The following is a 24,965-nucleotide window of genomic DNA, read 5'->3' as shown; positions in this document are numbered from 1 at the left end:
ATTTCTACCCTTCGCGTTTATTGTTCATTATTACTTTTGTCAGCACATAATTAAAATTTTAATTTTGTATTTTTTTATATTAAAATATACATATTGAATCAAGGCTTATTGGATAAAGTAAAAATATTGTACTCTTAAGTAAAATTAAACTAGCTATTGAAACAGATTATAAAATCAAAATCTGCTTATCAACAAAATGAAAGTAAGAGTGGATAATAAATTAAAACAATTTGATGAAATCCCCAAAGACCAACATTAAGTGGAGTCGGAAGGCACATATAAAACGAGTGGCTAACAATGTGACGTGCCCTATATTAGTCAAACGGGAAGATCGATTAAAGTGAAGCCAGAGGAGCACGAAAGGGCACAAGCACATAAATTTCATCGGCCAACATACGTTCTAATATATTATATAACATTCTGGGCATCTGGATATTAAATAAAACGACTATATATTTACCAAGAGGTAGTTTGTTCGTGAATATTGCTTTTGTTTTATGTATGTTCAAAGTATACTTTTTATGACTACAATACGAAAATAGTAACAAACTTTGTTTACAATATAATAGCATACAAACTTTATTTTATCAACTTGGACAGTTTTCAAGTTGCTTCTATGCACAATTATTATGTATATTTTAATGTAAAAACAAGCACATAGAAAACATGTGACCTCACATGAATCAACAATGTAGCTATCGCAACATTTTTGTGTCTAGCGAGTTCATTCAGGAGCTGGAAAATTGTGGAAGAGACTGCGAGCGCTGTCGTTTTGGCCGTGACGTTTAGAATAAGGGACGTAAATGAAACTTTATAAAGCAAGAATAGAAAAATACCCTCTTATTAAAAACATTTTAATTTATTATTGTAAGACCTGTATTTATTTGGTCAGTAGTTTTAATAATAGTGTCAGTTATTATATCATATGGTAAGTACTTATAATAAAGGGCTATTTTTTATTTTGATTGGTTGGTTAAAGAAAACTATTGAACCTGTTAGTTTACAATCGAATACAAATGCTATAGGTTTTAGTTGATGATAAAATATACTTAGGTGCTAGCATTTTTCAGAAAAAAACCGCCAATAGCAATAAAATTATACTACTGGTTTAAGTGAAATGATTTTTATATTAATTATTTTTTTTAATTTAAAAAAAATAGCAATATTTTAAGATTGTTTTATTTGATAAATTAATTTATTTAAAAAAACTATTTTATTTCGATGCAGGTTTAGCTTTTAAACGTTTTTTATTAAGCAAACTTTTTTGTAGGATTTTATCCAACGAAGTTATGAATGCTTAAGTTTTTAAATTTGTCACCATTTTGCAAAAGAGTGACATATTTTATTTTTCTAGTAAATATTACAGGGGTGTTCAAGAATTCTATATTATGACAAAAATCAAGTCTTACTCGGTAAAACAAAAAAATTACCAGCCATAAAAAATTGCAAGTCTTATAAAAGTTTGTATGGAGGGCCGCTCGATTTATAATACTTAGCTTGTTTTGAAGCAAAAAACTATTTTTATGGGATACTTTATTTTTTTAACGTATATTATAAGGGTCATAAAGAGTTCTATTCTATAACAACTATGCAACTTTTAATCTTCAAAACAAAGGAATTAACAATCTTAAGAAAAGTTTCATAAAAGCTTGTATGGGGGTCCGGTAAATTTAACATAAAACTTATTTTGAAGCAAAAAACTATTTTTTTATAATTTATATCGCTTTAAAACAAGTTTTTTTAAATGAAAAATAATTCCCAATTTTTCAAGAAATTTGGACATCTGAATAAATACTTAAAGATAAATATTCATGAAAGTCTAAATGTTTGCTAATCGTAATACCTAGAGTTGATCATAAAACTAAAAATTTTAATTAATATTTTTAGAGTGTTAAATGGAAATCTTTGTCTCTTTTTGTACTACCTGCTTTAAATGCAGCTGTGAATTCAGCGTATTAAGACCGCTTTTACTCGCAAAATTGCAGCGACTGTAAAACATTTATATAAGTATATTTTATAACTAAAAACCAATTTATATTTTTTTTTTAAAAAATCTTAATGTCGCATTTTTCTTGAGAAATTCTCAAGAAGAAACGCTTCTCATTAACATTACATCTTCGCTTGTCTTTAAAAACTGATATTTTGCTTAGACCCTAACTTAATTGATTCCTTATTATATATATATTTAAACTATTACTTAGTTTTTTATTAATAAAATTATTATTATTAAATTGTAGTATTAAAATAATTTAAAACGGTTCATATTTTGATTTTTTTTTCTTTAAAAATAATTAAGCAATGTCACTAATTCGTGTACCTAAACAAAGGCAACACATCATAATCCACTATATTTTTGTTCATAAGCATAGTCAATGATATAAGCTGTTTTTATAAATAATTAGAATAAGCCTTATTCCCGCAGGCTACCGAAAAAAACTTCACGGTCGACGTTTTGGTTTAATCGATATGTCTCCCCTGGTTTACCATCGCAAAGTTAAATCTAATTTTTATGGCATTTCCACGTAAATTATTCGCTTATTATTCTACAAGATTGTGTCATTAGATAATAAATTTCTTAGTAAAAATGTGAAAATACATTACAAGAAAATTATATTGCGTTCTTATATTGTAATTATAGTAAAACATAAAGTGTTTATTATATAGTCTCAGTTTTTCTATATATATATATATTTATATTAGATATACATCTATAACTTTTGCTACGGGTCATTCTTCTGATATAAAAACATAATGAAATTTAAGATGAGGAAAAGATTGCTTAGTTCTCTCATACAATAACTATGTAATTGGGTATACAAATTATTTTGCGTCACCAGCAAAATTGTGTAAGTAAATATCATAAATAAAATAAATATGCTGACAGGATTATTGCGCAAACAAAAATTGCGCATATGAAAATTCCACACAGCGAAAATTCTGAACATATGTGATTATTTGAATGTCAAATATAACTACTTTATATTTTTATTAATTTTTAAATGCAAATTTGTATAAATATAGAAAGTATAAGTGTTTCCTACAAATGTAAATTAATAATATAATTGTAAAATATTTTTAAAAGATTATTTTTTTTATATAGATTTACGTATTCTTAAATAAACATGTGTATATAGATCATCTATGATTCGTGTGCGTAATAATCACAGAACCAATACAAACATATACATATATATATACATACATGAAATTAGGAAAACAGATGTATGCAATGACTAATTTGTATATTTTTTATCATATTATCGACGAATAACAACAGCCTTTTATTGTATTATCAAATTTTTATGATCAATATTGTATTGAGTTTATGCAAAAATATCGATCATTTCTATTCGAATAAAACTGAATTGCAGTGCGAAAATTACATTAAACCTGTACGTTATTGGCAAATAAACGAAAATTGCATTTTCCCATATTTAACCTAGTTCCTACGAGTTTCGTACAATTGTGATATTTTTTACTTCTAAAATGATTTTATAATTATATATATTTTAAAACTTTATTTCTTTAAATAATATCTGTAAAATATACTAAATGAGAAATTTATCTGGTTAAGATACACATAAATATTAGTTATATAAGTGTTTTTATACTTAAAAACTGGTCTATATGACCAACAATTAATTTTGCTCTATATTTAATAATTGAACAACAGCGTACTAATGCATAATCACAAACACTAAACAAGTATCAGTAATAATAACTAGATTAGTTCGAAGGGCTTAGCCTTCTTGAGTTTTTTTTTCAAGTTGTATATATTGAGGAGATTGTCTGCTGTGATATTGACGTGCTTTCAGAGCCTCGTTTCGTGTAAAGCAGCAAATCGTCTCTATTGCAAATATACCAAGGAGTATTCACAATGTTTTATATCACTTTTATCTTTCAGACATTCTAATTTGGCACATCCCCGTTATACAAATAATATAAAATATATGTATTGTATATTCCTACAAGAGAAAATGCATCCATATATAAGTATATTCCCTAAATATCCAACCGGCACAACAAATATATAAAAAGCATAAGGATTTTACTGCAAATTATTGAGAAATAAATTGAGTGACTTTTCATGTTATTGAAGGGCAGTCGGTTATTAAAAGCCCACTTTCGTAAAGAATTGAGATCCTTTTGCATTTAGAGAGCATCTTCATTCGATTGAAAAATATATTCATCCGCATATAATTGAAAAATAATAATTTATTGCCGTTTCTATGTCATTAATTATCGATAGAAACATCATCGGACGCAAGTTGCATCCTTGCGGTACTCCAGCAGAGGTAATCTATCGTTCTAAAAATGAGTTTTAATACCTGATCGGTCAAGTAATTTAAGAATAACATCGTGAGAACTTCATAAAATCCTAAATTAATAAAAAAAATTAAAATATGTGTACTATATAATGCTTACTTGTACACTAGAGTCTAGTAATATAAGAACGAAGGGATTACAAACCAGTGATCTGAAATATATACGTCAATTTGTCAAGTTTCAGCACAAAGACACTACTGAATATGTTTTGTAATAACGATACAATAATAAACTAATAACACTACATTAATGATATGAAAATTATATTAATGAAGAAAGCTTTATCTTATTAATACTCGAGATAATTAAAGAAAATAATGAAATATTATAGGAAGTGGATGAAAATAGTTTTAACTTCCTCAGTTCCATGGCACATTGAGTTTTAACCTTCTCAGTTCCAGTGCACATTGCAATGTACAATAACTTTTGCTTGTTTTTGAAGCAATGAAGCAACCATATTATATCATAATACAAACAAATATTTTTTATGCACCTAATAAAAAAAAAATGTTATGTCTCTTTAATAAAATAATTTAACAAAAATATTTTTTTCACGAAAAGGATGTATAAATTTTAAAAATACTGAAATATTAATATTGAAAGTCATACTATAAAAGTATTAATTTTTATGCTTTAGATTCAAGCATTAAAATTTCTTTAAAGGATCGCTTAGGGAATGTAGACAAGCAATATTAACAAAAAAATATTATAGTATTTTTACATTCGGTTAAAATATAGTATATGTACGTCATTCGAGCGAGAATGAAAGGTTGCGTCTAGCATTAAACACGTCATACATAAATTATTTATATATGATTTTTACGTCGCCATTCTCCTTTATCGCAAGCTTTTCATGAGGTTTTTCTACATTGAATCTGGGCGAAATGTAATTAATACCATGTGTGATATAAATCTTATTACGTGCGCCATAAAGAATTATTTTCAGACGTATATAAAAATAATAACATACCTGTTAAACCAATCGTCTGTGTATCGAGGATAAGGGAACGGATCGTTACTGCTGAAATCGTAAGAAGCTTCTGCGTTCTGAAAAGAAAAAGCGATAAAAATAATTAATTCATATTATTGTGAGTATCACACCGCTCAGTCATTACAAATATTGCGCATCCATCAATCGATTCGTTCACGATGACTGCTTTCTATATTTTAATTTATATTAAAATAACCTTAATACCCAACTCGACACTTTTTTTGTATTAGTTTAGTTTTTCTAGTAAATGTGTTTTTTGTAATAGTCTGTAAAACATTATGTTCCTATGTCTGATTTACATAAAATGTTTTGTTCATTATTTAAATAAAATGAAATTAGTTTGTGAGCTTGTGTTTAACATTGATATATCTTAGAATATTGTATTTTTTATGGAATGTAAAGGGTTAAAATAAACATAGAACACTCGTCTCTCAATTGCGATTCTTCTTCTCGCGCATGACGAACTATTTACAAATAATATTTAACAATAAAATTTCATTTAAAATAAGCACACCCAAGATGTATGAGAGTTTATAAATATTTTAACGGTTCACTCACACCGAGTTCGTGAACTTTGCAATGCCGTTTTAAATTAACAAACAATTATACAAGTAAAAGCAGAATACCTAAAAACGAATAATTCTCAGACGTCACGCAAATTTCAGGCAAAATAAATTGAGAGTAACGTAATTTAATATTTATAAGCTTTCGGGTCGAATTACCGATGAATCGACGAATAAAGGGGCAATTTACGCATCGACGATATAGAGACGTCATTCCAATTTTTACCAAGGAGAGGAGGAGCAAACGATGGATTTTTTTATTATTTCTATTTCCTTAAGATTTGTAGTATTTCATTAAATCACATGCATTTTTCTGGCCAAATTCAAGGAAGTGCCTGTTTAAAATCCACGTCAAAAGCAATAAAATCGTGCCGTCCAAGTCGCAGTGGGAATCATATTATGACTTTTTATATTAATATTATGACTAACAATTAGTAAGACTCAAATTAAGTCACGCCAAACCAAATCAATAGGAGAGCGCATAAAACAATTATTCCTTCTCAGAAGTCAAAAATCCACGTCAAAAGCAATAAAATCGTGCCGACGCCGTCGCAGTGGAAGCGTACCCACTGTGACGGCACCCCAGATGCTTGAAAATATACATACTTTCTCGTAAGATCGAAAGTATTTGAATGACCAACAACTTTTTGCGATTTTTTATTACTCAAACCGGCCGGCGGTTTTATTTTGGCTTTGGTGATCTAAGAGCCTGCTTCTATTAAAAAAAATACGCAGGAGAATCGGCATAATGCATAATGATTTAGGGCTATTTCGATTTTTTAATATTCCAAAAAAGTTTTTTTTTTTTTTGTAAAGTAGCTACAGCTGATATTGGAAATTGTCCCACGATTATTATTGACAGTTGGAGGGTTCATAATTTTTTTGTTAAAACAATCGAAGAAACTAGACATTGATGTCATTAATTAAGCATTTGAAAAATCCAGAATCTTTCGCCTCCCAAAAAATGATGACTTCTTTAGTTATTCTTAAAAAACAGAAATATGTAAAATTGTAAAATAAATTGTAGTTAAATTGAAATTATATAATTTTACTAGCAACTGCCAGATAAATTATATTAATACTGGTAAAAATATATATCTACCGGTGAAAATGTATTCCGATATGATTTCACTAAAATGACATATTTTCATTTTTTTGCAGGATAGACCTAGTAATTCTGTTTTAGAATCAGGTAAGTCATTTCAGCTTTTGGACTTCACGGCAAAACTTGGCCAATCTGTATTATTTTTTTAGTTTATCAATGTAATTAAGATTCATAATATTTTAATAAATTACATGCCTCAAGGGTGGGGGCAAATGCCCAACCTGCCCCCCCCCCACCCAAATGGCGTCTCTGCGACAATATTGCGCTATAAAATTATAGAGAGACGAGGACACTGTAATGCAACGCAGTGTTAATGTCAACAATATATATTACTTCCTTTAATAACGTTGCTGCGTATTCAATGTGATTCAGTCGACTTAAGATTAATTGAATCAAATCGTTCTTGAAATCGTATTATTCGATAGAAACGGAACGTTAAACTGACCCAACCACTGAAATCAGATATTGAATGAGGGAGAGAGGTTTCACAAAAGCACTATCTATATTTAAAATCTGGTGTGAAGATATCGATTAGTGACGTCACGACAGTCGTGGTTATTCTCATTTTTTTAACCAAAAAATATCGTAAGACGCAAAAGCAAGCATTTGCATTAATTTAAGGTCAAAATAAGAGACTTACTTATTTAGGGATATAAACGCATTAAAAGTATTAATAAGTATATATTTTAATAAATAGCAAATATAAAATGAGAAAGAATGTAATTGTATTCTAGTGCATTTTTTCTTTAAGCGTCGGGATACAAGTAGCGTCAGTCAATGAAGCACTTTTTGATATTGCTACAGGCAGGTGTCGACAATCTGACAATGCTCGGTGATTTTTACCTACGAGTTTTAGAATGTCTCAAAGTAGGGGTCAGCAATCAACGGCCCGCTGCATATTTTAATCCGTCCCGCGAGCATTTATGTATTGTATAATTTATTTATTTACAATCTGTTTTATATGTAACAACAAGCATATTTTTAATTACAATATTGACATATAAAAAAACTCTATTCAGATTTATTTATAAAAAATCTAATTTATTTATTTGCCATGTCTAGCAGTCGTCTGGTATCGTCAAATCTAAAGTGTGTTTTTCTCAGAGGTTTGTTTTTCGAATTGGCAACAAAATCGCTTGTGCTCAGTTTGCTTTGCCATTTCACCATGAATAGACTTACGCCAGAATAACGCTTGCGAATTTTGTAAATTTATTTATAAAATCATGGTTCAGTTCACGAAATGTCCATTTTACGATCGACAAAAAATCATCCAGCTAAAACGTTCGTTACCGAGCGTTCCCTTTATTGCTTTTCACATAGATTTTTTACTTCTGAGAAGGATTAATTATTTATTGCTCTCTCCCCTTGGGTGAAATTCGATTTAGATAGATTTAGAGAGATCCTACTGTGCAATTACAAATAATAATTCATTGAATGTAATTAAATTTGTTTTAATGTAATATTAAAAATATTTTTTGTCAGAAATAATCAGTGTCCAAAAAAATCTTGTCCGGAAAGTTCTTGTCCGCAAAATTCATGTCTGGAAAAATCACCGAGCCCACAATTCATGTGTATCTGTCATGATGGAAACAAAATTGTCTTAAAAATATAGACAAATTAAGTTATTTTTAAACGCACTTTTGCTTTTTGACCTTTATAAAAAAAAGTTTGCTGACCCCTGACCTGGAGAGTCGCGATCACGTCCCTTATTCTTAACCGATTTTATAAGCATTGATGTAAACTTATCACACACTTATTTACAATATAAATAAATATATTATTAATATATTTATTGGCGTACGAACAAGAGGATTTATACATCAGACTGCTTTAGTTTTAGTGTAATTATTTTGATGACACGCGCTGCGCATTGTATGAATTTATAAACTTGACTAGCACATAAAGTATGCAGGGCCGGCCCGAGGGGCATGTCGCATAGTAAATTGCCTGGGGCGGCAAAAATAAAAATAAAGGCGTAACATAATTTTTTTTTTAAAATTGCAAACATTACTGCTAAAAAATCTAAAATTGCTTAGTGATCGTATATGCGAAAGCGTGCACGCGATCAGAGACCATTGAGAATTAGAGAAAAAGCAAAAATATTTTGTAGTGCTAGCGCTAAAATAACCTTTATTTATTTAAGCTTATAAATGTTATAACACACCTATTTTTTATGTTGACCTTACTTATAAATTATTTTCGACAATATTTCAAATGCACTGGGGTCCTAAAAACGCTATTTAATTTAATGATTGAAACTGCAAAATATATTATAATATTTTAAATAAATAAATATATATAAATATTAATTTCAACTTCACTTGAAAGGGGTTGCATTAAAATGTAATGGTATATCTTAATGTTAGCATAACAAAGGGATAAAATTTTTATTTATTTTCCCTAGTCTTATGGTAACCATATACAGTAGACCCCTAATAACACGGTAAATTGGGATGTACTATTTGGGTGTGAGCGAGCCAAAAGGAGAATATCTCATTACACGCGCCTGATTCGTATTGCAAAAAATTGTGTGAGTATTTTTTAGTCCCTAAACTAAATATAACGTCCTCAATTTACCGTGTTATTGGGGGGTCTCTCTGCATCTCGTTGCTCTTTTATGCACACATTGGTTAACTAACATTAAAATGTTACCATACAGTTGTTTTCACCGCTGTATTTCAGCGTTGATCTACTATTTTTTACTTCTTTAAATTTATTAAATAATTATATTACAATAAACAATTATTATGTAGTTATTTTGTTTGACTATAAATTTTAAAATGCTTGTAGTTAATTTGAATTACTATAAATTTTAAATGTGAAGGAGAAGCAACTAAGTTTTGCTAGTATGCTGCTAGTAAATAATTTAAATATACTTACATAGTTGTACTTCAGATCTGGATGCATGTAATCGACACCTGTAACAAAATTAATTGTGTTAAAAAATCGTATAGCCTTCAGGTCTCACGAATGTATATATCCGCATAAGGGTTAAGAAAAAAACCTGGTACAATGACGATCCAATTTATATTTCGTATATATTTTACCTTTTTGACATTTGATAGACATTTTCTTTTGTAGATAATCTGAAAGGTTTCGAAATTGAATCGTAGGCACTGAACCCGTCACTCATTAATAAACTACCATTCCAATATAAACGCAATAAGGTCAGCATATAAAGATAATCTAGTGATAGATGTATTGGTTATTATAGCCCTCCTTCTGATTTTCACCACATTTATATATACCCGGGATATATTCAAACTTATTTTTTATTCAATATAATTGGTTTTATTCATCATGTTATTATAAATTTATTTCATTTTTACCTTTTGTCTTCGCGTATTCACGTCAGCACGTCGCTGTGCACGTTTAAATTTAAAGTTAAAAATAGCGCAGTTAATCTAGAAATGGCAGCTAGAATGACATGTGCAAATGTCACGTCGCTAATGTTCAGTTCTTGCAACAAACATAATGTATTTTCTGTTTTATAGTATAAATAATCAAATATGGCCTATAATTAATGTAAGAGAGAATCTTTTAAATATACCAGCTAAAAAATATAAATATGTATATGATTTAAAAGGATCAGAGTTAAATGAAATTATCGATAGAAGTAGGATAAGAACATCGTCAGATTTATTATGTGAAACGATGCGATATTAATATTTAGAATAGTATTGAGAGATGCTGACAGAGAAGGTACAAAGAAAACAGTTTTAAATATGGACAGAGTTAAAGATATTAATCTCACCATCGTCCATGATAGCAGTGGTGACGTTCTTCCCAGTGACTCCCTGCGCCCAAGCGGCTTCCACGTTGAGGTCCAAGCGAGCCTTTCCCCCATTTTGACCCGTGTTTTTCAAGTACCATTGAAGCGGAAAGTAGGGGTCCGACGGCGGGGGCATAGGCATGGGACCAACTTCTAGCTTCGTGCCTAGAGGTCTATATCCACGCTTCACTCGAGTAAATCCAGGCTGCTGAACCGCTGAATGCACCTGAAACAATATGTTATGAGATGGATGTAATATTAACCGTTTGAATGCCGTAAAGACGCCGGGGTTCACTTACGAGCGACATTTTTATATGACAAAAAATGCTTGGTAATCTTAGCATACACCGCCAATTTCGCTTGGCACTAAAAAGGTTAATAAATATCGGTTATGTAATTTATTTATTTTTATTTAAATTAATTTAAGAACCCCATGACCCAATAAGTCATGATTGTCGAAAATGTTACATTGTATTATTTCAATACACGAAAAATAATAAATAGAAAGAAGCAAAAAATATTAAAATAAATTAAACAAACTGGAGCAGCTTCTCATAGCTGACATTAAACAGGTCAATGTGCAATGCCAGCGTATTAAGGAGCTGGATGGCGACAGCCATAGGCGATTCGAAAAGTAATCTTGCATAAGTTGTGTTATCGAGCAAATAAAGTACATTGTTCGTGGGTTGAGAAATCAAGAAAAGTACTGCGAATAAATTAGGTTAATTAAAAAATAATTAGAGAACATGGGCTCTGTGTTCGCAAAATACTTCAGATAAAACAACAAGATGTATTTCTAACAAAAGTGAATTAAAAGATTTGAAAATAACAAACATTAAAGGCATTATCAAACAACGACTTCAACGTACAATTTAAATTTCCATGAATCGAGTAATATTGTACGCCTCTTTTTATTGCTACGTATTATTTTTTAACTGACTCTTTTAATTTTTTTTCTCGGACAGTATTTTAACCCTTTGTAGTCCAATATTTTTTTAATAAGTGTCGCCCCAAATCCAAGCCATTTTGAATGAACATAGAATAAAAAAATACTTATTATAAAATATTATTATATCAATATAAAAAACATATAATTTTTATTTTAAATTATATTAATTTATTTATCTATTACTAGAATATTGTTTTAATTGAAAATTAATTTTTATAATTGCTTTTAATTTAAGAAATGTAATAATATTAATCTTATTATATTGTAAAAGTTTATTATTTAAAACAATTGTTTTATTCATTTATTTTTTTCTTATATTACATAGAGATATTTATATAACAAATGAAATATTTAAAATACATTTTATTTATTTATTTTAAGTAAAATATTATTAATTTTAAGATATAAATTTAAATACCTTTAGAAAATACAGATGTCCAATTCGTGTACACAAAGGACTCCAAAGGGTTAAGGATAAAGAGGGGAAAATAATAAAAAAATGATGTCAGATATAGATTAGATTGTGATCCTTTGAGTTTTGCCTTTGAATCGAATTTCATTATGAAATTGTTAGGCTTGGTTTAATTTTTACACCTCAATAAAAACAACGTAATTAAAAAAAAATATTTTTACCTCAGGGTCCTTCTTTAGCAATCTCATGTGCGATATACTCCTTCGCGTCCTGGCATGTGGCAGAGCTCTATGCGTAAAGTGAAACTCAGAATCAGATCCTAAAACCTGCAGACAAATAAAATTTATTTTATTAGTATTATTAATAAAAAATATATGCTGTTTTTGATATCAATAAGGACGTCGCCAAGCAATCGTCGCTTGGGAGGAGATAAGGAGGGGGGAGGATCTTTGACCTACCCTTTTTTAATTTGGTCATTTAATTAAATAATATAATTTACAATCTGTTTATACATGAAAAATAGGTATTTTATATTATTATGATATTTGTATTATATTTAAAAAATTAATCTTAATGCAATAAAAATATTGTGTCGGCAACGTCATGATTTTATTGCTTTTGTCGTAAATTTTTGATTTCTGAGAAGGGATAATTGTTTTTTGCGTTCTCCTATTGTTTATATGTTCCTCTTTTAATTTGTAATATTATTATAAAAGTCGTAGTTTAAACGCTAGTTTACCTTGCGTTCCCACTGCGACGACGATGGCACGTTTTTATTACTTTTTACGTTCCATGTCATTTAATGAAATAGTATGAATCTTAATGAAATGGAATTACTAAAAGACGAATATTGACTAGCCAACTTTTACCCTCTTAGAAAAATCTTATATAACAAACTGATCTTATATACAAAATATAAATACTGACTAGATAATATATTATATTTTATCAGTAAGATATTTGCCTTTATTGTTTTATTAATATTTTCGAACGTTAGCGGCTATTATATTAAACTCAAACGTACCAGCGCATGAATATATTGGTATATAAATAGTTTTATAGATAAGCGGCTCAAAGAGCGTCACAAATTAAATTTTAAACTTTGACACTAACTTTTGAGGCGTGTTTGAGAAATTTCATTAAAAACAATTTGCCAGCGGCGAAATCTCGGAACTTTCGCACACTCACTCAAATTCCCTCTAGAGTGCTTTGCAAACAGTAATTATTGAATAATATTTTCGCTCGGTAAATATGTTTGAGCACCCACAAGCGTTTTTTTTCTCTTTCTCCTTGAACTGTCGCGTCTCGATTGATCGTTTTTCAGCGAAATTACGAAAATTCAGCAAGAAAAAATCCCAACAGACTCGTTTGTTTTTCGCGTAAACAATTTTCACCTCGTACATTCTTTGAAAGAACGTGTGAAAAAAAATTCTACGAAAAAAAAGTAATTTTGGAGTTTTCCCCAACTATTGCAGACGCAGCGCCGAGTCGTGCTTATTTTTTGCTCATCAACTCTAAATCACTCATACTTCGTTCATGAATTAGCAAATAAAAAAGTTATAGAGGAAACGGAGTCGGAAGAAATAGCTGCAATAATGCGTTAAATTTTCCATTTTCCTCCTCTTTTAATATATTTTCTTCTTACATATATTTTTTTTGTTTTCAATAAAAAAACTTTAATATCTGGCTTTTTTACTATACATATTTTTTAAGTACAAATTATATACATATCACAATACTGATTTTGTGAGGTTTTTAGCTCTTTTTAAAAAATCACTCCATTACAATAAATACTTCACTACACTATAAATTTCAATACCGAATACCTCTATTGTCTCAATATATCATATTATTATACATATGTTACGAATTTAACATAGTTTCAATATATAGCGGAATATTTTTGTAACGCAGCTGTTTAACTAGTAATTAAATACGACAAAATCATTTTAACTTTATACATCTAAATATGGGGTGGCAACCCGCGGCCCGCAAGCCGCATGCGGCCCGCCTTGAAAATTTTTCCGGCCCGTGAGATTCATCACACTATTACAAAATATATTTATTTTATAATCGCCAATACACTATAGACAATTTTTCACTCCAAAAATGTCTATAGTGACTCACCTGTGAGTCAATTGTTGATTTTTTTTTTAAAACAATAAAGATTATTGTATCAGCTTCATTTATCAGTAAATCAAGAATTGATTATTTATTTTCCGAAAAAGATGCTCATTAATTAGTCGCTGGCATTTAAAATGTAAATGCAAAGTTTGTTGCCATTTAATTTTTGTGCATTAATTGATATCGTCACGTACAGTTTATCTGTAGGTATGCATCTGTAGGTATTATACGTCTCCAAAGTGAGTTTGGATTCCGGACGTTAATCTAGACCAGATAACGCAAAGAGAGAAGCGGCGGCTTCTGTGATCTTCGATGGTATGAAGTTGGGTCGGTCTCTTCTTGATCGAAGATTGATTGATTGAGCTTCCGAGGAAGTGTTGGTCGATCTTCGGCCGCATTCCATTATTTTAATTTTGATATTTTAGTTTTCGCCCCTTTCAGTTGAACGGCCAATTACAAATTTTTTTAATCAGATTACCGTTGCCTATTTTTAGTTTGGATAGCAATCCTGAATCCACGTATTATCTTTTTACAAGGCGTTTGCCATGAACACTTTGACTTAATCTGCAAAAATGTTTCTCATGGTGGTGGCATATTTTAGTATATAAGCCATTTTTAAGTCTTAAGCGTTTAAAATACACATTGAAACTGCTTTTATTACCATATTTTATGATTTAATAGCATTGTATTTTTTTCTCAAAGCTTTTTGACTGTTTTTAGACTTGCCGATTTAACCAATCTATTAGGTGGTCTAATTGTTGAAATATTTATTAAAAGTGACTCACACACAATTTTACAAATCAGTAATTTGTAAGCCATAGGGCAACTTTCTTTCAAAAAATCTGTGTATTTAACAAATTTGTTAAGAATACTGTAAAATTTATCGTACCAAATTTTATGATGATTTTTTTGTATTAATTTTATATTGCGATATTAAAATTGAGTACAATTTAGAATTAATTTAAGCAATGACGTTTAAAATATGAATAATATTATATATTATTCACATTTTTTATACATATGTTTTGTATTAAAAAATGGGCTTGTGTAACTATAAAAAAAATTAAAATAAATACTCTCTTTAGAATATCTACTAATTGAGAAAATATAAAATATTTATTCTGTATTTTTGAAATATTTTTTGTAGTATATAAATATATATAAAACTGAAATGGTTCAAGACAAGCAAGACTTTCTTTTTATTTTTAAGAGTATATATTTTCTTTGATTTTAAATTGATCATATAACAACGCTTGTTATATAACAGATTCATATGACAATATAACTTTACATAAGTACATCATTACGTATTATACGTCTGATGCTTTTCATACGATTTTCACACACAAAAGCTTCCTTTGTTCGCAAAACAAGGACATTTCCTTTTTGCCAGAACGTACTTTAAAATTATATGAGATAAAATAAAAAGAATCTACGCGAAACGAGTGAGAGATTTGCATATTTGAATGCAACCACTTTACTAGATTTTTATTTCCTAATTTACAACAACGACATAAAAAATAAACATTTGTTTTCTAATTTAAAAAATTCAACAAATACTTTTATGGATTATAAAAATGAGAGTTGATTATATTGAAGTAATAAAGAATTACAAGCTTAATCCTGCGATACCCATTGTATTAACTAACTGTACATATTTATGTATCTTAAATCCATTTTATTAATGTTAAAAATATGAATATATTTCATCCACTGTATATATTTAAATTAATTAATTAAAAAAAGCGCAGAGTAGAATACTTAATACGACATTATTTAAATAAGGATTATTAAAATGTTGGATTAATATTCTGTTTCATTTTTATTACATTAATTAGCTCTTAAGCAGGGTACGCATATAAATAAAAATATTTTATTATTTAAAATAATAATTCTACATAATAGCGTTCTCCTTTGATGATAAAAAATATATATTAAGTCATCCCACGCGTGTATTTGGCAAGACCGAAAAAATATAAATTTGTTTCGGTCTATTACTTATGCGAAATTGAAGGTCTAACGTGATCAAAATAATATATGCATTGAATTATTAAAAATAAAAAGATTGACGTAGAGTGTAGTATAATAATAAAGGCGAAAATATTTTATAGTCAATATTTTTATCGATTCAACATCGATTATTATTAATTTATCAGACGTGTAATATATCTAAAGTGGCAATAATAGTTTATGATCAATTGCTTTTATAAGTGTATTTCAGCAAAATAATGGTCTTAAACTCATTTTAAATTTTCAATATTTTTCTTATAGTTTTCTTTATTACAGGCATGGTACTATAATCATCATATAAAAAATATGTTAGTGCCTCTAAGCCATGTAATATAATATGATAATATACCCTTTGCGTATATGATAATGCCATAATACGCGAAATCTCACTATCTAGTTATTTGGATTTGGTTTTATACCCCTCATATGTATGCACATAATAAGTTGTAGTGAAAATCCACATACGGTACGCCGAACTAACAACTTTATTACGCATTTATAATGAAAAACGATCCTTTTCAAAGGACTTACAAAGCTTTTCTTCTTTATCGCGAAAGCTTAAGCACCGCGAATGGACTATTGTATAGTGAAAAGCGACGAAATAAGGAGCTTTAATGAAAGCTCGTGGGCAACAACGATAATATGGACCATTATTGCCTTCGCTTTTCATCCAAAGCCCATAATTATGTTTTAGAAAATATTTTTTGTCCGGCTTCAAATAATACTTCACGCCGAAAATACGGCGAGAAATATTATTTCTGAAACGATAATAAAACAAAAGCCGTTTCATGGCTCTCCAATATGTTTCCAATAAGGTTATTGATAGTGAAAATAGTATTCTGAAATAATATTAATATAACACACACGCACATCATTTGATAATACATAATCTTTTCTACATCGATAAGTATATGTATATGTGAAAGAAAGTCAATTTTCTCACTTGTTTGTATGTCTGCTATTATTACTAAAACGGATAATAAGATTTCAAGAGGTATTTTTACATTAACCTTTACCAGACAAAAACTTTTCTTATTGAATCCATTGCGGTCCAATTTATTTAATCACAAAAGTAAGGCTTCTTACCTTTTATTTATTTATATATAGTCGCAGTGGAAACGTTCGTTACCGACATTTTCAACAGTACATATATATTTCTACTAGCGAAATACATTTTCACTAGTAGATATATATTTCTACTAGCGAAAATATAATTTAACTGATAGGCGCAGGTGAAATCAAACGCCGCTAACTCGATTGACAGTAGCGAAACCTAAGTTCTAAGACTAATTAAAGTTTTATATTTAATTAAAATTTTAGTTTTTCTATCTCAACCGATATTACTACGGACTACTGATAATAAGAGAATTGGTCGAAGTGTATTCAAACTGAATTTTGGTCAATAGGAGGGCGCAAAAACAATTATCACTTCTCAGAAGTCAAAAATTCACGGCAAAAGCAATAAAATCGTGTCGGAGCCGTCGCAGTGGGAACGCTCGGTAACGAGCGTTCCCACTGCGACGGCGACGGCACGATTTTATTGCTTTTGGCGTGGATTTTTGACTTCTGAGAAGTGATAATTGTTTTTTGCGCTCTCCTATTGGTCAAAATTCGGTTTATATGTTCCTCGTTTAACCCTTCCTGGGCGAAAAGGGGGCCAAAAAATACCCCAAGAAGTTGTTTTTCACTGTAACTTTTTAATTACTACCATTAATAGACCCACATTTTATGTAATCCTGTAATTAAGGATTATACATAGGTAAAAGTTGTTTAGAGTCAATTTCGAAATCGTATAACGGTTTAAACAATAAATTTGCGGTAAAATATCTATTATTTGTGAGTGACCGTCAGTTTTGCAATTCCAAGAAGGGCAGGTATAGAGGATAACATTTGGGTTCACTCGCACTCGAAAGTTATGAATGTGTCGATGGTCGGTTTCCACAATGAGTTAGAACGAGAAAGCTATATGCTGTTGGTATACCATCACCTTCTCAGAAGAATCATTGTCTGGAGTAAGCCACGTGCTTGCAAATCAGTGTCTCCCAAACTTTTGCCGTGTTTCATTGTTTGCAAAGCTGATTTATTATTTTTATTTTTGTAATTCCATCATCTTATACCTTTTATTTCATGTAGGAAGTATTATTATACACTTTGTTATTTTCTGTATATTATATTATACGTATTTGGTGATTTTTTTGCGGTATAAATTGTGATAAAATATTGGGATATGTCGTCCAGACAAGATACAGAAAGACTTTTAGACGAATGTGAAGATGATGTCAATGTCGATGAATCTTTTGACAGTGATATCGACTTTGAAGAGTTGGATTCAGATGCCACCGACGTAAATGATGTAATCGATAACGAAGCTGACGATTCTTCATCAAAAGATGAAGAAACCGAAGATGATGAATTCACACCAGAAGACACCACGTTCATGTCAAGATCTGGTCTAGAATGGCATTCAACTCCATGATACAATTCCAGAACGCGAATCCAGAATATCGTAACATCTTCTTCAGGACTTGAAACAGAGGCTAGCAATGTGACTACAATCAAGGAAACCTTTGCTCTCTTCATGACTGCAGCGATGATTCAAGAAATAAGTAGTAGTGGAGACTTATCGGGTCTCTAGAAATGACAATCAAGAGCACACCAACCAACCGGAAATAGAATCATTCATCAGCGTATTGATAGCATTTGGAAGATGCAATGGCCGTAAACTACCACTAAAGGAAATATGGACATTTAACCAGCTTTTTAAGGAATTCTTTTTTTCTACGGTCATTTCAAGGGACAGATTCGTATATTTATACAGTAAAATTCACTTTGATGACATAAACACCAGACAATTACGATTTCAACAATCGCAAGATAAATTTGAATCACTACGCTCGATATTTAATAAATTTAAAGCAGCCTGTTTGAATAATTACTCTCCTAGATCGCATATCACGGTTGACGAAAGACTGGCTACGTATCGAGGGAGATGCCCATTTCGCGCTTTTATCAAAAGTAAGCCCGGCAGATATGGAATAAAAATATGGGTTGCTGCTGATGTAGAGACGTCATATATTTTAAATATACAACCATACATGGGAAAGCAGCAAGTACGAGAGAGAAACCAAGGTGAAAGGGTAGTGACTGATCTAATTAGTCCTTATATTGGAACTGGACGTGGTGTCATTACTGACAACTTCTTTGCGTCAGTGCCCCTTGCTCAAAGACTTTTGGAAGACAGCATTAACAGGAACAATTATAAAAAATAAGCATGAAATACCGCAAGAATTTTTGCGTTTACGCCAGCAAGAGGAATTATCTAGTCGTTTTGGCTTTACCGATGACATCACATTGGTTTCATATGTTCCGAAAAAAAAAACAATCGGTCACACTGTTGTCAACAGATTTAGCCATGGAATTTGCCGGAGAACATAAATTTGCGAAAAATAGTGGGATATCGTTTCATAAACATATTCAATATGGTTTCACACTTTATGATCAAGCAACTAACGTTGAAACTGTTACTCCACTGACAATACTCCCTGAAAATCGCGTTGAAGAGGTTAGGAGAAATAGGTGCAGCTTTTGCCCTAGAAATTAGGATAGAAAGATTCGATTTTTTTGCACCACCTGCAAAAAAAGCGATATGTACGGTTCACAAGCACCAGTTGAAAATATTGTCATGTCCAAATTGTTTACAAGATACACGCGTAGAATAAATGAAATATTTATATTATTATCCTAAATATAAATATATTATTTTTGTTATTTTATATTATAAACACATTATTTTTAAAAAAATGTGAATTATTTGTATTTCTTTTGCAATTATTATTTTTAACAATAATAAGTTATATATAAATAATATAATGTTTTACTAATTTTTTAATTGATTTAATTTGTTGAAAATTTAATCGATTCATAAATAATTAAATAATAATAATTTTATTAGTCAGTGTTTGAGAAACGCTGCAACAAGCATCGACAAGTAAACGCATGTAGACGCCCCTCAATCGCCGATCGTTCTTTGGCCAGAAATGTCGCCGAAAAATATTACTATAATTTGCAAAAAATGCTAATAAAAAGAGATTTTATTCGTTTTATGAAAGTAAATATGTATGGAAACACATGTTAGATGATTAGGTTAACAATTTTCTGTTGAAAAAGTATCATAATTTCGAGAATAGTCTGGGGGACAAAATGAACCCCGGTTCGGAACGCTCGCGATTTTTCTACCTTCCGTACGGGATGGGTTAATATGTATCATTATTATAAGCGTCGTAATATAAACACTAGATTACGATGACGGCACGATTTTATTGCTTTTGTCAAAAATTCGGTTTGAATACACTTTAAAAGTCAATATATTAATGCAATGACATTAAGATTCTGCTTATGTATTTAGCGTACCGCGTACCGTCGTCCACCACAAGAAATATTATTAATAAGTAAATAACATATTAATATATTTGCATACAAATGTAGATCTCTAGCTGTTTATACGTTATTCATATGACTGTGTGTCTTTACAAATTACATATGTACGAATGTATGCGTATGTATTTATTTGGCTAACCCCTTTACAGAACGAGCTCTCTTGGGTAAATTATTATGCAATATTACATTAAATGTGGAGACTGTGTGTATCAGATTTGATGTAAAAGAGTAAATATTATATATATATATTCAAGGCTGTGTATATAAAGAGAAAAATAAAGCTCGTAATAAATATTCATTGAAATTTCTCGAAGCGGTTAGTTTCAAAGGAATTGTAATATTTGAATAAAAAAATATAACAAATGAAATAAATAATAAATATAAAAATATAACGGTAATTAAGGTTTGAATTGACAAATAAAATAATTATCTTATAACAACATATTGAATTTTTATATTTATTTTAATTTAATTGAATGCGCTGTTAAATTATCAAAATTTCTAAGGAAAATACTGTATTGAATATATTATCTACAAATTGCTTTTATATTTTCGATTTTGAGGAGCCAGGTCGGACTGATGCGACTGGCACGACCTCCTACCTAAGCTGTCGCGAGTCACTGCCACAGTAATTTTTTTTGTGTTCTAAATAAAATAAAAATATTTTTTTATTTAAATATTTATTATTTACTTGAAAAAAGAGAAGCAAATATTGTCGTTTTTTTAAGGTATGAAATGGTTAAGCAATTTAAGGAGACGGTTGAGAGCGGTAGGCGGCGGTAAGTCGCGCTCCGCGTAGCCATGTCAATATATTGCGTACTCCTATCTGCTTATCTTATCGGTATAGACAATCATTTTTCTATTATGTATTAATTTAATATCTAATTGATAAATGGAAAACATATAACGTAACCTTGATTTTATGTGTTTTTCATACCAAAAGCTATTATATAAAAGTGCTATTGTTTTTATAAAAATAATTTTCTCAAGTACGCACTGTTTATGTAATTATTAAAAATGTGTTTTTAAACGTGAGTCTGTAAGGTTAAAAAATAATTAATTATCAGAATAATAGTTAATTAAAACAATTTACTCAAATTAATTATTTCTGATTTAATTCCCACGCCATTTGGCCTTCGTCGATAAATTGCACCACTGCAGTTTTAATTGAAAATTTACTGCAAATTATCTGACAAATAACTTTAAAGGGCTTCTAAATTGTTATATGGCTCGGAAAACCCTGAGTTTATTGCCTCTCGGTCTATAAATTATAGCCTCTCTCCAAAAGCAATCACGGGGATAATAATTATGAGCGAAATTCGATTCAGCCGCCGAAGCCTTCAATTTGTGACCGATAACTCTTAATAACGCAATATAAGCACTTTAGCATCCAATTTCTAATTTATATTAGCTAATATTTATTCCTAAACCAGATGTGATCATAAAACTTAAGAGTGATATAATTTATTTTTTATTTGTAAGCAGACATGTATTTTTTTTTCAATTGCTAATCGTATATATGCGATTTGCCGTGATATTTCGGCGCTCGCGTGCCAATGTTTGCTCTTGTCTGTAAACGAATTTCGGATGAACAAACAAGCGTCCGGATTAATTGTTGTACCTCTGAAATCCGGAACGGCCCGTATTTGCGCAAGCTCTGGATTAAAAAAATGAGCAACACTCCCAGTATATGACGTAACCAAATTTTAATTAAAGGATTATCCCTACGACGTAGTGACACTCGTCCAATTTTGTACAACTAATTATTATTTGGTATAGCTTTTCCTAATCTCACAGTTGACAAGTCTCAAAACTCATAAAATATAAAATAAACTAAAAAAGACTTTAATATTCCGGCTCTTCAAATATATATTAATAATGACAAAATATTGGTATTTTTATATTTATATGTATATGTATTTTTATCAGAAGTGAAACAGAGTCAATATTGATATTTCGATATTAAAAAAATAATCGAAATACCAAAAAACTTATTTAATGCTAGTAATATATTATAATATAAAAATGATAAGCTATATATAGTATTATATAATTAACATTTATTATTTATGAATATAGCATTGCATTTTTTTTTATAATAATATTAATTTATTAGTAAATCATATTAGTTTTAAACCAAGAAAAAAATATGAATCTAACCTACGACATATTGTTTTTTATGGTGTAAAGCGCTCAAAAAACACTTAAATAATGCGAAATAAGCTAAGCTCAAATTGCAATATGGCGAATTATTAAATTCGCATTTCGCTAATGAATCATCTGCTGCCACAGATAAGGTTCATATTGCACATTATAAAGTATCGATCCGGCGTATAAGCCAAGCCTAGTCAAAGTGGTATCGGATGTCTGCTAACTGAGCACTTTTTGAAGCATCTGAAACACACTATCTATTTTATATACCCACTCAATCGATGCTGCTATATATTTAGAATTCCAACTTAAAACCACAAGCTTTTATTATTACATAAAAGTACGTCATAAAATGTTTTAGCTAGTTTTTAACCGCATAACTTAAATGTACAAGAGACGGCAACTATGTACATGACTAAAAAGCAAATGTTTGTTTAATCTCTTCAAAGTGCATAGGAGTCAACATTTGAAGAGCTTAACTCAAAAGAAAACACTAACCGTCGCTATTAAATAAATATATAATATATATATAGTGACGTCACTCGTAGACAACATAAATAGACACAGTTCATCCCAGTCAGCTTATGGATTATCAATGGTCCTATCTACTCATATCGACCCACACATGCGTTACTCATGCGAAACGAATTCATGGGTTCATACGTGGCAGTCACGATGAATGCAATAGGGAACGAGATAAGATGAATATATGGTTGCGTTGCTAGAACTTCAAATAACGGAGCATACGGAATAGAGTTATTGGATTTTTTAAAGATGAAATATTTTACATGCAATATAAAATATTAAAAATCTCCAGCAAAGAGTTCGGGTGAGAAAAACCGAAAGAGGCTCTAAAAAATGAGACACCTTCAACCTTCAACATTTAAGTTTTAATACACAAACCTTAACGGTAGAAAATTTTATATTTATATTATAAAACATTTTTGAATTTTTCCTTTAAAATTTTTATAACAGAGCTACGATTTTTATTAAATATTTATATAATATATAAGTTTTTTTATTGTATTTTTAATAGCCGCCATTTTGAACGAAAGAGAGCGGTTCAGGTTGACTAACTTTTAGAACATGTTTCATGTGGTTTCGTGATTTTTCCGTAAATGAATATTCCGGATATGAGGTTTGCGGACAGGAACTTTCCGGACACTGATTTTTCCGGACAGAGATATTGCGGACACTGATTATTTCGGACATTGATTATTCCGGATAAAAAAATATTTTGAATATTTTATTAAAAAAATAAGGTAAATATTTGGATTGTTTAATTTTTTGTCACTATATATATTTATTTAATAACTATCGAGTTTAATGTGGTAATCAAAATCTAATGAATCAATATATTTATTTCGTAAAAAAGCGTTTTATCTGTTTATATATCCGAAATAAACAGTGTCCGGAAAATTTCTGTCCGCAAAATTCGTGTCCGGAAAAATCCGAGCACCGTTTTATTTCAATTTAATTATCGTGTTCTCTAATTTTATTATACCCCATATCTGTAAATGACAGAAAATATAAAAAAGTATATTAATATTAAATATTTTTTAGCTTTAATACACAAAGCTTAACAGTACAAAATATTATATATTATAAAATATTTTTGAATTTTTTTTTTAATATTATTTTATTTTCATTTTATTTTAACCCATTTATTAAATTTTTTTTCAATAGTCGCCATTTTGAAGCGGTTCAGATTGACTAAATTTAAAACAAGTTTCATGTGGTTCGGTGATTTTTCCGGACACTGATTATTTCGGACAAAAAATGTTTTAAATATTTTATTGAAAAAAAATAAGGTGAATAATTGGATTGTTGATTTTTTAACTACCGAGTTCAATTTAGTAATCAACTTGAATTTAATCCAATGTAACAATATTTTTACTTCGTGAAAAAACGTTTTATCAGTTAATATGTCCGAAATAATCAGTGTCCGCCAAAATAAATGTCCGGAAAGTTCCTGTCCGCAAATTTCGTGTCCGGAATGATCTTGTCCGGAAAAATCCGAGCACCGTTTCATGTCTATCTGATTATCATGTGTTCTAATTATGTTTTACCCCAAATAAAAATTATAAAAATGTATAATATAATTAAACATTTTTTATTTTTAGTA

The 24,965-nt window shown here is 29.7% G+C and overlaps 1 protein-coding gene across 1 annotated transcript in view; it reads right to left on the bottom strand.

Moving 5' to 3' along the window:
- Positions 1–24,965, bottom strand: part of amon (prohormone processing protease amontillado) — a 66,336-nt gene that overhangs the window by 9,990 nt on the left and 31,381 nt on the right. Inside the window, exons 2-5 of the mRNA XM_088199962.1 lie at positions 12,340–12,444; positions 10,740–10,983; positions 9,866–9,903; positions 5,297–5,373 (exon numbers count right to left, since the gene is read on the bottom strand). Coding sequence (XP_088056088.1) covers positions 5,297–5,373; positions 9,866–9,903; positions 10,740–10,983; positions 12,340–12,444 — 464 coding nt within the window. The remainder of the gene's footprint in view (positions 1–5,296; positions 5,374–9,865; positions 9,904–10,739; positions 10,984–12,339; positions 12,445–24,965) is intronic.

This window comes from Plectrocnemia conspersa, unplaced genomic scaffold, assembly GCF_051122295.1.
Source record: "Plectrocnemia conspersa isolate PC_06_02 unplaced genomic scaffold, ASM5112229v1 ptg000012l, whole genome shotgun sequence".
Taxonomy (NCBI): domain Eukaryota; kingdom Metazoa; phylum Arthropoda; class Insecta; order Trichoptera; family Polycentropodidae; genus Plectrocnemia; species Plectrocnemia conspersa.
Note: the sequence above shows the minus strand (reverse complement) of the source record. Positions and strands in the feature narration are given on the sequence as shown.